This window comes from Triturus cristatus, chromosome 9, assembly GCF_964204655.1.
Source record: "Triturus cristatus chromosome 9, aTriCri1.1, whole genome shotgun sequence".
Lineage (NCBI taxonomy): Eukaryota > Metazoa > Chordata > Amphibia > Caudata > Salamandridae > Triturus > Triturus cristatus.
The window spans coordinates 34,948,412-34,963,582 of record NC_140592.1 but is presented as its reverse complement, the minus strand read 5'-3'; the positions used below and the strand labels follow the sequence as shown (position 1 = coordinate 34,963,582).

The 15,171-nt window shown below is 43.3% G+C and overlaps 1 protein-coding gene across 2 annotated transcripts in view; it reads right to left on the bottom strand.

Annotated features, from left to right (window-relative positions):
* The window catches only part of LOC146797320 (laminin subunit beta-2-like), a 342,744-nt gene that overhangs the window by 85,278 nt on the left and 242,295 nt on the right, over positions 1–15,171 (bottom strand). For both annotated transcript variants that reach the window (XM_085624322.1, XM_085624321.1), the window contains exons 17-21: positions 14,523–14,643; positions 4,522–4,735; positions 4,235–4,378; positions 2,188–2,419; positions 1,402–1,565 (exon numbers count right to left, since the gene is read on the bottom strand). In XM_085624322.1, the coding sequence (XP_085480448.1) occupies positions 1,402–1,565; positions 2,188–2,419; positions 4,235–4,378; positions 4,522–4,735; positions 14,523–14,643 (875 nt within the window). The remainder of the gene's footprint in view (positions 1–1,401; positions 1,566–2,187; positions 2,420–4,234; positions 4,379–4,521; positions 4,736–14,522; positions 14,644–15,171) is intronic.

Here is a 15,171-nt window from a genome sequence, read left to right as displayed (position 1 = left end):
CCATTGGAGGAAACACACAATTTATCCTTCAACGATTGCAAGGGGTTGAAAGTAAGTCCAGAAATGAATCTCCAAGGAAATCATCAAGGAAAAGTACCAAAGGCAGGAGCGGCACAAATGGATCTGTACATCCTCTGTGGTCAGGCAATGGCTGGACCTGTATGTGAAAAGGCTTTTACTCTTCACTATTTCCCACAACCAAGACTGCTTCAAGAGACATTTTGTACTATCGAGTTGGGGCTTACAGCACTTTTCCAATGACACGTTGTTTTCTCTCACTTTTCACTGTGTACTGCTTCATCTGCAAAGTATTTTATAATTGTACACAGTGTATTTCAAACAAATATAACAGTAAAACCATTTGGAAGAATATTTCTCTCTATTGCATAGTGAACTCACATCACATACACATTTGGACCCACCTCAGGGCGCCCTTGTTGAATTACTACGATTGTATCTATAAATGATACCGATGGAACCACTCTCTCCAATATAAGGGGGCCCAGGTAAGATTACAGCAAGGTTTGTGTTTCTGACGTTACGTGGTTTAGACTCCCAAGTGATGTCTCTGTAATTAGTATTTTACAGTAATGGACCCTAATGGACAAAAAGAAATGTATGTGTGGTGTACTGCTCTTCAATTTATGTATTCCAAGTTGGGGGCAGCAAGAGGGTCATAATGGGGTAGCCTGAAAATCTCACTCATATTGTAACAGTGTTTTAAAGGCAATGTGGCTTATTAAAATTTGGGTGGCAACTATAATTCAACCAAATTGTGGAGGAAGTGTTACATTCTGCACTGGAGAATTCTCCAGGTTTATAGAATTCACCTGTGGTATTTCCTCTGACACAGGCCTATTACAGCTACATACGGCAGCCATGATTCCTTCAACTTGTAATACTCCGATGTCAATTATACTCACAGAGGAAAGTTTCCGAAAAGCAATCTTATCACACTTCTTTCAAGCATACCTAAGACGGATATCAGAAGAACGTAGAGAAGGTGCACATAGACCTTAGGACTAAAGCAAACATCTTCCAAATGCATGGGTCTCAAGTGAATATTTCAACTCACAATTGAACCAGCTCACGAGCGCAGTATGCATCGCTTTCCATTGAACAAGGATTGTTTGCATCAACATGTGTAGAGGACCCATGTAGTCAATTAGTCTACTTGGTAAGGCAGATAGACATGATTGTTGAGTAATATGAGTTTTCGCAACCTGCTGGCAATATTACCTTAAATTAATTTTATTATTAGACTACAATTTAAATGACTTGGGTTACTTTTGGAATTGAAACAGAGATTCCTGGCTCAGTATGAAAATAATAGAACAGCTTTGTACAGATTTATCTATTATCAGTAGAAACTCCTTCTTCATAGTAAGGTCGCACGCTCACCTGCATAGCCCTTGTCACAGGTGCAGATGATTTGCCGTGATCGCCCATCTTGATGGCAGGAGACGGCAAAATGGCGCCCGCTGTTTGGTCCTTCTGGACAAGGACACGGCCGGCAATGGTCCCCAGACCCCAAAACGGGGTTCCCGTAGTATCCGCTTACACATCTAATGGGAAGAAAGCACACAGAGTTCAGATCAGAGGTACAGTCTGCACTGCTGTGCGTACATTGACCGGGAATGACCCACGTTGGATCTCAACCCAGGCCCAATGCTACAAATCCTAGGGCAGACCAGCCCATGCTGCGCTCCCCAGCCTCTCCGTCTGCCAGCTGCCACTATGGCTACACATTGGAACTGGTAGCAAATCAGATTATTAACTAGCCTGCTCCTGGGAATAATGGTTAACAATGAGGAGGCATATAAAAAAAATATTGTAACTAAGAAAAACAATTACTTCCTTTCATATTTGTGTTTAATATCCATTGTCCATGAAATCAAGAAACTTCTCCATATGTCCCATCCTAACTGATAAATACTTATGTACTGTGCCTTGCATTTCTTGTAGAAACCCTTCTGAAATTAACCTTGTGCCTTTGAATACTAATAAACCTATCTCTGTTGGTGTATGACAAGCTTACTACATGAGCATGCGCGTGTTTGCCAGCTGGCTTGCCTATCTATTGGCCATGCTCTGTGTTAACAGTGACCTTTCTTCCTTAGCTCCTGACACCGCACAAGCTGTAGTCCAACCTTTAGCATTGCAGGAGATGCTGAGTTCAATAATCACCTCTCACATCTGCCCCCAGTCGCATGGTCTTTGCAGTTCAAGCATGCCCCAGTTCTTTGTTCGCAGTCCTCAGAGTGCCCGTTGCACTGGCAGACCCGACACTTTGGGTAACCCCAGTGCCCCGGCTGGCACCGGTCACAGCGATGACCAAAGGCTCCGGGGCGGCAAGCGCACTGCCCGCTGCTCTGGTCACAGAAGCTGTGTAGGGACCCTTCCACACTGCACTGGCATGCTAAAAAAAGAGAAGATTGCAAGAAAAGTCATGGAATTAGGAGGGAGAGGCAGCAGAAAGAGAGCACATGTTGCAAAATAAGTGAACAACATAAATACATGGCTGATAAGGTATCTTAAAAGTCAGCTTGTCACATGAGAAATGGCTGATGTGTTAGGGGAAAACTGTGAAGAGTAACTGTAAACCCACAATAAATAATGTAGACATGCTCGTGTGTCAGAGAAACTCTGTGACATACGTGATCAACATCTAGAGGCATGGTTGGGTGGGCAGAAAGATTTTGTGGAACATAAGCTTGTGTTGTGGAGAAATGGCCGAAGTGTCAGAGAAACAGAAATTGTAAAACAAAACGATATGTGGATGTGGCAAGCGCATCAGAAGAGACGTTCGAGAGAGTAGACTCCAAATATGACCAGTCTCTTGATTTCCCTTTGTTTCATCTGGTAAGTATATATTTGTATTTAGGCAGTAGAAACCTTAGCTAGGGAACAGACATGCACTGAACGAGGGCGTTCATGGACATGTGCCGAGAGCTCTGGGTGACAGGTGAATTCCTACTTTATGGGGTGATCTTTTGTACCGTTTGGTCCCCGGTCATAGATTGAGGGCATGTGGTGGGTGTAGGTCCCTCTTACCACTGACAAACCATCCATGGTGGATTAACCTCTGATGATAAGCAGCAGCAAGTAAACAGATCCAAGCTGCATTGAGAACCCTACATCCTACAATGGCTGTGTGAAAAGCTGAACCTTGTCTCTTTCTCTAATGTATTCCCTCCCCACACCAGGAACTACCTCAACACAAGCTTACATTAACCATAGGTGTAAGAAGGGATGCCAGTGAGCTTGTGTACTGGGACCTTCAAAGCAGTGTCAAATGCCAAGTTCAAGGCTGTTTTGTGAAGGAGATGGCGCCACCATAAGGACTCACCTGCCGGCAACTTAGGCTCGGCTAACGCCGCCTCTTGCGCTTGGAAGCCTCCTCAGATCCCGTTCCACCACGGAGGACCCTTACCCAGGGCTCTCTGCAGGTGTCCTCTCACTCAAGTCTACATACTCACACACACTTTTCACAAAAATATTTGTCTCAGGAGATTTCAGCCAAATCTAAAATCTGCCTAACCATTCTCTCTCTCACACCAGTTACACTGGCCGACAGGCCCTGTCATGTGCACCAGCAGACCACCCTCCCATTGCCCGGGGACACCTTTCCATTAACCCTTCCTCATTACACCACTGAGTACTACCATCTAACGGGGTCACCAGGAGCATGCCACCATTTCACGTTCCCCCTCTTAATGAAGACATACAAGCCTTGTCAATGCATTCGCTCACGACTCAGAGATTGATCCCGACATCTATATCGAAATTTGTCTTGGGGAAGCAAAGGGGCAAGGAGACCCCATTTAGTGACATTAAGAAGAGGGTGAAGAGTTAATTGGACAATCAGGGACAGCTGAAAGAAAGGAAGCAAACAGGATGGGAGAAAGGAACGCTATATGGGAGTGAGCGACCACTATGTGCTGGTCAGGAGGTACGTGAAGAGGTCAGTCACAGGCCCTCAGAGGTAAAATGTGGAGCTCAGTGGGGAAGGAATCCTACAGAAGGCCTGAATGAAGTCTTGTCCATTTGAAATTTCATGGGAATAGCGTAATTGTGATTTCTGTTAATGATAGGAAGAACTGACGACTCCAAGAGAAAGGAAAGGATTAATGAATTGAACCTCTGATGGATAAAGTGTTCTGTATCCAAGGGCAATGGAGGAATCCATGCAGAGATAATTTTATACAGTCTTGATAGAAGGTTCCCTACTCACGTTTGCATCCAGCTGATCCAAAGCCATAGGTTCCTGGGGCGCATCGGTCGCACCTCCGACCGATCACGTTGGGCTTGCACTGGCACTGTCCACCATTGGGGTTGCATTCAGAGCTCACGGAGCCCTGAGGGTCACACTGACAAACTGGGAATACAAAATATAGAGTCAATTCTATGATAGTTGAGGAACATTTCTACTCAGGCAAAACATTCTTTGAGAAGAGTCTGTTGCCTAGACACTCATTGGCATGAATGTCTGCTGTCGAACCCCCCAACTCTCATACGTACTCAGGGCGCCATCATGCAGAATAGCTGACATGCTGCAGATAAGGACGGCGCACACTGCAGAGGAGGCTGTCATCACGTCATTGTCTGAAAGGGTTGAAATGGTTTTGCCACGGTCATGGCAGCGAATACGCTCAAACGTCTCCTTACGGCTGATGGCATCCGGGTCTCCCGCAATGAACATCTCCATGGAAGAATAGCGTGGAATAAGCACAATCTAGAAATAGAAACATACAGACAACTATAGTGGACCAAAAGTGAACTGTGTACAGCAAACCAGGGGCTTCCTCATCAAACCAGCCTTTGAGTGGCATGTATGGCTCGGGCCAAGAACGCATCAACTGATGCCAGTTGCATCGAGAATCGTAATCCTAATTTCATTAATTGATTTTTACTTTTACCTAACTGGTTGTATTGGGTTAAAATAATTGTATTTATTGAACCGTGGAACTGTATTTGCTTGTTCTGTTCCATGTTGGACAATATCCAAAAATGAATACGTGGCAACAGATTCCTGTACAAAGCACTTGGAAATGAACTTTGCGCTTGGCAAAGCAGTTCTCAAACCATAATCTGTGAATAAGCCAAGCAAAATGGCAGCTCACACAGTGTTTCAGGATGTCAAACATCAAGCACAACAAGCACACAAAGTGTGTGTTGAAGCTAACAAAGCACGCCTACTTTATATTGGAGGGTTCCAACATGGCATCAATACATTGATATAAAAGTGGAGTTGTATCCAATTTTCTTTGCACCACACCACTCAGTTCATCTTTCTCTGTACCATGTTTCCTCTTCTTACCCTTTTATTCAGCCTTCTAACATTCTGCAAAAAATATTTGGGATAATGTGCGCTTAACTGTACATTGTAAAAAATACTGAAAATCACTGAGAAGTTACAAATGAGATGAAGGAAATGGACCGAAGGCCGAGTTCATTCCATAAGGTCACAAAACTCCAAAGTGACTTGACTATTCTTTTAATATATGGCAAGGGGTATTTTATTCCTTGTACTATATAGACACACCATTAGGTTTCCACACAACAAAAATCTTCAGGGCCAGATATACGACCCACCAATTTGCGACTCGCAAATTGCGTCGCATTTGCGAATCGCAATTTGTGACTTGCAAATTGGAATGTGCAACAGTGTCTCAGACACAGTTTGCGATTTCTAATGGGGTCACAACTTGCATGCCTCATTCATATTCATCAGGCAGGCGCAATTTGCGACCCCATTAGGAATGGCTAGCACTCACAGGGATGGTGGCCTGCTGGGGTCAGCAGACCACCATGTCTGTGACTGCTTTTAAATAGAGCAGTTTTTTTTAAATGCAGCCCGTTTTAAGGGCAGGACTACTGCCTGCCCTTAAAAAATATTTTTTGACCCATTCACACAGGGGAACCTGTTAGCGAATGGTTTACCACCTACTTGGAGTAGGTGGTAAATTGGGAGTATTTTGCGACCCGTATTGCGGTCGCAAAACATTCATACACACAAATGCAAGTCGCTATTAGGAAGGGACGCCCTTGGCATGCCCCTTCCTTATAGCGAGTCGCACCCTCATTTTGCAAATCGGTAAAATTTACAGATTCACAAAATGAGGTTTGTATATGGCTATGCCCTAACTTGTGGTCGCAAACGGGCCGGTTGCCCATTTGCAACTACAATTTAGGGTCGTACATCTGGCCCTGAATCTCTAGCTCTTTTGAGAGATTCTGAGTAAAGCACTGGCAAAGCAAATGGCTTTGGCAAAAAATGTTTGCATCTTGTTTCCAAGGCATCTATGCGGTAAGAAATGTAATGTGGAATGACTCAGAATACGTACATATGAGATGTAAAATAGTGTCAGGATAGCTTCAGTTTTACCATATCGTTCTGGTAAAAAGCGAGGCAACTCTGGTCCTGGCTGTAGCGTCCTCCGCAGCCCGGGAGCATGCAAATCAATACGCCACACATATTCCTCAGCATATCACCTCACTCTGATCTTTGATTATGTCATATCCATTGATAACCACACCATAACACCTCCCAGCAAGTTACGTACTTCCTCTACTGAGCCCTCCAAGAACCGCAAAGGTCCTAGCACCCATAGTCTCACGCCACTACACTGGCCATTTAGTTCATCCTTCCTTCTGACTGTAGAAGGTGAGTTGGTGGCAGCTGGGGCATCGGCCGTGCACCTGGGCATCACAGGAAGCACGTCATTTTAGGCACACGCTACAGTAGCCCACGTGCCTAGCAAGTGTGAGCGTTGTAGGGCTTCTCTTGTTTGCGAGTTGAAACACTGAACTTCGCTCCCTCATGTTTATTACATTTTCCTGCATTCCCCTTGTACTATAGAGAGGTGTTTTGAAGTCGTCTTTACTCTCTCTCCTAAATTCCAGTTCTTTGCTGGCTGGGACACTTTACCTTCTCCTGCTGATCCTGACTGTTATAATGTCTTGACCCCTGGTGTCTGACTGCATTGGATGATACGCCATAATTCTCTCTCGCTCTTCACACCAGAAACTTGTAAGGATTATTCCACCTCAAGAGCATATGGATTGTGATCTGCCATAAATAACATAAATATTGCTTACAGTTTTTTCTCATAATTTAGCACACTGTTGGATCCGTTCCTAAGAAGAGAATCACCGAGCAGCAGTAGTTTTCTCAGTCTCTTTGTGTCCCCTAAATACCTAATTCTACTACTGTGGATTAATTTTTCTTCTTTATGGATCAACGGTCTTGTGGGAGAAGAGCTGGCTTTTCCTATGACTCAGGGAGCGTTTACGCGTGTTCAACTTTCCGGTAGTTTTCTAGGCTGGTTTCAGACATGAGTTCTGACCAGAATCCATTACACGCTATGGCTCGGGCCATAGCAGATTCAATTAAAAATATTTCATAATGAACAAGCATAGTTACTAGAGCCTATAATTGTTACTGCTTGGGGTAGGACCCTGAGTTTCTCCACACCTCCTACCAGTTCCAATGCTAGTTATCTGTCTCAAGCAGAATTAGCTCTTAGTACGCAAGGTCGCTCAGCTTTTGTCATCCTGCCCCCGATAAAAAGTTCTCAGGGGATCGCCAGTACTTTCAAGCTTTCCAGGCTCAGGTTCCATGTGTTTCTTGTCCATGCCACCGCAATTTCATATGGATTCCTCCACGGCAGCCTTCATTTTATCCCACTTATCAAAGGATTTATTAAGCTGGGCAAGATATCTAAGACTGAACTGAGTCCCTGTTCACAATACTATGTGACCTTCCTTGTACAACTCAAGGGGGGGTTTAGGAGGAGACAAACCACCTTTGCAGCTCACACTGTTTCATGTCCTTGAAGGATGGTTCCAGGGACAACATTTAACAGCCAGGTCACACAGTTGATATCTAAAGCACCATGAACTGATGAATCCGCAGCTGGTACTTGTTATCGTGGCTTGGAAGAAGATTTAAAGGATGCCTTGCATATGGTGGCTACGCGCCCTACTACAACGAATAGGTTAATCAATTTAACTTTACAAAATTGATCATCAAGAGAAACTGAGAAGATCTGAGAAAAGAATTATTCCTTGTTGTTGGTTTCAGCCAACACCTATAGAGGGACACCTACATTCTTCGATGATGAGCCCATGCAAGTGGGAAATATTTTAATAACCTCTTGTTGCTGGAGGAAAGCAGAGGGGACAAGAAAGGGCTTCGCCCATTCCGTGGAAAGTCGGGACATTTTATTTGAGGTTCTCCTTCATTTGATGTAAACACAACGACTCGTTCTTTATCAGTAGACCCAGTCGAGTTTTTCTCTTCATCTTCATCTGCCATAAGCCGTGATCACTTTCTGTTGAGGATTAGAAACCAGTTACTAACTTGTAATTATGGTTGTGAGCTTGAAGCTCTTCTAGATTCATGTGCTTTCACAATCCTGCCGGCAAGTGCATGGCTTCAGAAGTGTTCCAAATGTCTTTAAAAATTTGTTGGCTTGTGGTTTGGGAGTCAACATGGGTGGAGCCCCTATATGACATCAATCGTAATCCCACAATGCCCATGTGTGTATCAACCACCTTAAATTCAAATTTTTTTCAACCTTCCACAAACCTCCTGCTAAGGGAAGGAGGAATGATCGCATGTGACTCTAGGAGAGTTTCTAGCTGCAAAACCATAATTACAGGTACAGGTAAGTAACTTGTTTCTTTTGCAGCATGAAATCTCTTCTAGATTCACATTCCTTGCACAGATTACATATCAGCAGTATTACTTGTTGTGTGGCAGTGGGCAGAAGAAGGATTGGATGCATAAATGTTCTTATGCCCCACCCCAATTTCTTTGTGTGTGTGTAAGTCCATGCAGCAATGTTTTGTAAATGTTTGTGGAGAAGATGAACCGGCGGCCCTGCATATATCCTGCGCGAAAAGATGCTGGCCATAAAGACCTTCGTAGTCCCCTTCTTCCTAGTGGATTGAGCCTTAAGTTTGTCGAGCAAAGGCTCGCTTGTTCAAGAGTGACACAGTTGGATAGTTTGTACACTCTATCCGGCAATAGTGACAGCCATCCCCGGAGCTTCAATAGAGAGGCCCAGAAATAAATGTTGTGTTTTCCTGATGCTGTGTGTCACTTGCACATAGTACATGACTGCCCTTCTGACATCTAATGTGTGTAAGGCCCTCTCAGTAGCATTTGTAGGTTTCCAAAGGAAGAAATTATGGTGATATCCTGGTTTACGTGAAAGGGTGAAATAACCTCTGGTAGGAACTTGGAATATGTTCTCATTATCACTTTATCCTTCTGTCCGGCTGAGTAAGGCTACTGTACCATTAGCGGCTGCATCTCAACACCTATCCTTTGACGTGATTGCTACCAACAACACTGTTTCCAGTGTAAGATGTCTCAGTGAGGCTTTGTGCATTGGTTCAAAATGTGCCTTAATTAAACCTGCTAAAACTAAGTTTAAATTCCACTGTGGAGGAGTTACCTTCCTTGCTGGGAAAAGTCTTTTTGCTCCTTCCATGAACCTTTTGATCAGTGGACATAAGAAAATGTCTGTATGTGTGGTCCATTCAAGTGCACCCTTAGCGAGGTATTTGAGAGCTTACACTTTGTTACATGTGAGAGTCACTAATCATGGCTGAGGCTAATAGAAAAAATACTGCACATGCCACTATCACCCCAAGCATTGTGGGGTTACGGTCAACGTCATATAGCAGCTTCCCTCTTGCAGCCTCCCAAACCACAAACTAACAAACATTTGAAGACAATAGGAACAACCAATAGATTGTGAGATTGTGCAAAGCACGTAAATCTAGAAGAGATTTCATGCTGCAAAGACATCACTACACTCCTTGGTCCCATTTCTGTATTGGCTGTAATATATTCAGGAACATCTGGATGTTTCATGGATTTGAAGGTAACATTTTTGATCTACTTGAAGAAAGTCTTAAGAGAACGTGAAGCACAAAGACAAGCTATAGAAGACCCTTGCCAGAAAATCAAATGGGAAGGTTTATTTGATCACAAAGGAAATATTTACATTCGTACTTGAGGAACAGGGTTCTCTTTGGCTCCTATGATGCCCTTCTAAGGGGACCTTTTGGAGGAAGGATGACCTATGATTTCATTTCAAGACATTTCTGGTGGTATTTGTAAAGATGTGAAGACATGCGTGAAGGACCTTCAATATGTGCCCTAATGAAACAGTCATCAAAAACCAGCCAGCTTCCTACTTCAGATAAACCATGGATTTGAATTTCAGTGGGCTTTATTATGGATCAATCAATCAGTAGATTTGTAGAGTGCTTCTTGTCACTCGTGAGGGTAGCCAGGCGCTATGTAATGATTTACAATCCCTGTCTTCTTCCACCATCTCCCTCATTCTACTAGCATGTGGCGGTCTCTCTTCTTTATGGATCAATTGTCTAGCGGGAGAAGAACTGGGATGAAATATTAATCAGAGTTCCTGGCAAATAACCCCTTATGCTTTGTAATGCAAGCTTTCCAGAGGAGCTAAGATGTTGCAACAAACAGGTAACAGCATGAGCTGACAGAAAAACACCGCTCTGGGCAGGGAGAACTCACACTGAATTCATATTTTAAAGAGTTGGTATCAGTTGGTCCTGCAGACAGCTGCGTTGTCAAGCCAGACCTGAAAAACTACACCATAATAATGATAGAGGCCAGTATGAAGCTTGTAATTTCTTACATGTGTTTTAATGTTTTAATGTAAGTAAGTTTCAAAAGTGGCTTTAGTACCATGCAGTAGATTCCTGCTTTCTTCTTATGATCTTCAGTAGGGCAATGAGTACCCACATTGCTCTAAATGTCTTCTTATCGCCTAATTATATAGTGAATTTCCAGAACGAAAAGGTGCAGAAGAAATGGAGCTGAAAAGCAAGTCCAGTCTAATTGTTTAAATGAGAGTTGCAAATCCTACTAGATCCCACCGTTCACAGTCCCAGCCTACCCTAGCTATGGCCTCTGTGGCATCACTACTAAAGTGTAACAGGCTGTTACAGCACAGATGCCACTTTCCTATCACAGACCAGCAGTAGTGTCACAAATGGAAGGTACTGAGGAAACTGGATACTGGGTAAGGAATCAGGGTTTGCAGACCATGAGCCTATGAAATGCCACAGAACTGGCATCGTTTGGAATACTGATGCTCAGTGTGGGAGCCTCTCTTTCTCAGAGTCCTGCCGCTCTTAATTCCTGTCTTACACTTAGGGCTCCAGCTTTTTATGGTATTTATTTTTTCAACATTTCTGTTTGTATTTATCCATATTTATTTTGTGGCCATCTTATTGGTATTTATTCATATTTGTTTTGTGAATAAAGTAAGCCAACAGTTGAATATTACCACACTTATTTACCTGATAAATATGCGATCCTACTTTAATGCTTGTCAGGTTTAAATACATTAAATAGCCAAATAAAATCAAACAACACACATATTAGAAAGTTTAAGCATTATACAATAAATATACGATGAGATATGCATTGATTTAAGGAAATCTCAACCCGTTTTTGAACTCCCCAGGCTGTGAACCGGATCAGCCGTTGGCCTGAAAGTCATGAACGACAGCGTGGAGAGTCACTGAAAGATGCTTAATTGTCTGCTTTTAAAAATAAATACAGAAAGTATTATAATCCTGAGTTAGGCCCATGTAGTGAAGCACATTATTTCTTACATTGCCCTCACAAATAACATTTTCAGCTGTGACCTTTTGCACATATTTGCATGTACGACAATGTTGGATTAGTTTCTCTGAAACAAATATTGTTTTGACATCTAGCTTCGCACAACATTATCGCAACACCCTGAACATCATGTTCAAGGTCTTGTTTTGCACTATGTACAAATGTCCTCTGTATCTTCATCCACGGGGCGACAGGGCTAGCTACATATCCATGACATCACTGTTCTATACAAACATCGCAAGGCTGCTTTCTATTATAAAAGATGAGCTTTCCAATAGATTAGCAGAGGAGGCACATCCGCTGACACCAGAAGCACACGCATGCTGATAAGTCACCACGCAGTGGTATGACATCTCGTGAGGGGTGTCCAGTTGGTGACCAAGACGGAGTCCCATCAGGTAGTGGGGTTGGATCGTCCCATGGGGGGGACTCTTGGCTTTACACCTACACACACTCTAGGGACACTTAGAGTAGGTTTTGCATAGTAGGAGTGTGCTACATTACTGGCTTGTTTTAAATGCCTGCATATATTCATTGTTTTAGCACCATGGTAGAACTCTATCTACTATTTATGCTTTTGGTGCGTGTGATCACGTTGATCTGCTTCTGTCTACTAATCATTGCAGCACACGTATTTCATGCAAGAATAACGTTGGTTCAATAAATATTATTGAAAATGACCCACTGTGTATTCTCTGTATATTTCTCGGAGAATAAGCTTGCACAAGTGACATAGCAAAAGGTTCTGTACTGTTTCCACAATCCCTGAGGGGTAAGTGTTGTCATGTTCCGTGGTTGCCAGAAAACCATTTGCTCCCTGGTAGGTTGGGTGGGTTTACGGTGGCGCTGTGAGCTAGCTGGTCTATGGGCCAACACATCATGTGAGGGTGTCTGGAACCAGTCTTGACACCAAGCCCTTAGCTTATGTTGTCCAAACAATGCACAGATCCTACGGATTAGTAGGAACTACACGACATGGCGCCCAATGTTGGTTGGGTTCTTATGTAACGTTCAAATCTGAGTATTTCAGTCATGCTTTCTCAGAGACCCCTATTCACATTTTAACCAGAGACATCCAAAGTGGGAAGGGAAACAAATCCGCCTCAGCTGAGTAGGTATACCCTATGGATTGGCTGTAGGTTAATCACGCTTGGAGGATTAGAAGTTCCCACATTGTGGATACCAAATATCCATAAAATTCATTAAAATAAAATAACTTTTCTCTTCACATAATGCCCATAAACGGAGAAGCAGGTGAGGACGTTGAAGAGCAGGTAGCAGCTCTAAATATTTCAGAAAACTGCAGACAGGCAGTTACCATGAAATTATTACAACATGGTCAACAGGCAACAGGTAAATATGTTACCTTCGTGGTTGAGGCACACGAAGAATTCAGAACAGAGGTATTCTACTCTTGGGTTAAATTCCCGCCTGCGGAGGCACACTCACGGTTGTTTCACGAATACATTGAAGTTGAACCATCTGATGAGTATTTCCCATACATGGACTTAAAAGAGCCATTAACTTAACAAGAGCACATTAATTGGTTTAAGGGCCCCATATCACAACCCACGTGAGACTTGGTCTGCTCAGCAGAGTAGGAGCGACCTGGCCAGTCTTAGATTCATATACACCGCATCCAGACATTGTTGCTTTGTCAGCAGCAGGAATGCATACACTCTACAGAGATTTAGTAAAAATGTACAGAATTCTTACACAATACATAATGAGAACATTAACAGTTCAACCTGTAAGGGCTGCTCAGGCTACACTACCACATATGGTTACTACAGGTATTAGCCCACAAACACTAAATGCCGTTATGGGAAAGATTCCCACCAGCTTGGAGCAAATCCCATTCTGGATAGCACAGAAAACAGCTCGGCTTGAAGCAGTTTTTCCCCATAAGGGTCTGCAGGAAAAATACAGAATACTGGCAATTTGCTTGCCATTGGGGATGGCTCCCCGATAGAAGATTGTGTCACTTGGGGTACAATCTTTGCTACCGTATATACCAGAACACATGGTACCCCTTCAATAGCAGTCATACCAGACGTACTGAGACAGATTCAGAATGGGTACGGGGCAGAGCCTGCCTTACATATGGGAATGAAACTGATGGGCAATTTTGCCCAGGTATCAGCCATTATATTGAGTAACATAAAGGGGGAGGCAGCAGGGTGGCTATACGCCAACGCCTGAGGGAAATCACTCCTACACAGCAGGAATGAGAATTGCTTAAGATTATCTGAGATACATATGCTTCGCCTGGTAGAGTTAATCTGTGAGCCAGACCTGGGAAACCAATAGTTAAGAGCAAGTCTGAAAAGGATAAGTCTAAGCAAGCACCCGATTCTCCAAAGAACAACTGGGATAATAAACAAAATTATAAAAAAAAAAAAAACCACAGTCATGGGGTGGGTCTCCTCAACAGGAGCACACTGAGAGAAAATACAATTTGAGAAACTGTGACAATATTAGAATATTAGAAAGCCTGACAGGTTTCAGGATACTGATACACGTTCATCTTGTTCCTTTCTGGAGACATCCGAAAAGCGTTCGGAGAGAGAAGGACACAGTCCTTTCTGTCTGTATTTATCTGTAAAAATCTGCAAAACTGGGAGCCTTGCTTACAATTATGGGAGGAAGGCAAGGAGTGACAAAGAAGAAAATGGGCAACAATTACCTATTAAAGCCAGGAGAGCTTTTAAATATTCTGATTTTCTGAGCCAACATCAGCACATTCCTTATTATGTTACTAGTCATTCAGCATACATGCTCTCCTTAATATTCTCTTACTATTAACTCATACATTGTTGTCTGAGTGGTTGCTTACCGAATCAATGAGCACGTTGGCGTTGGGAATCTTCTCGCGATAGCTGTAGCGGGTGAAATCCAGGCGGATAGTGTAACTGACGCCACGTTCCAAACACACTGGTAGTGGCAGGGTGACGAATCTGTAAAACAGGATGCAGTTGGTCAAGATGGGAGGGCAGGGACTTCTATAGGAGCACTGTTTGGAAATTTGATAGTTCTGTGCAGCTCCTATGAACCAAGATCATGGATTTAAAGTCTTCTTGTAGGTGCAGTTCAGGGAACAACCAGGGGACACCGAGGCAGTTTCCCACACATTAGACACTAGCAGGGCATGCTGCGCCAGTCCTGTGGAAGGACTATAGATGCTGTATTGTTTAATAAGAACTTAGCAGTGGATGGAGGGAGAAAGGAAGGCAAGTATTGATAATTGATCATATTGACACCCTGAGCATCAAATGCCCATACAATGGTCTAATTGATTGAATGAATAGCGCACAAACTGCAAACGTTGGCCTTAATCTAGAACTGATATGTAATGTTAAATGTATTTTTTTACTGTGATTCATTTGGTGTAGACCCACAGTCGGAGACCGTGGCGTGTGTGGTTTTGGTGTGGCGCCGCCTGACCTGTGCTGCATGAATGACACTGACACTCAGATTGCATTGTA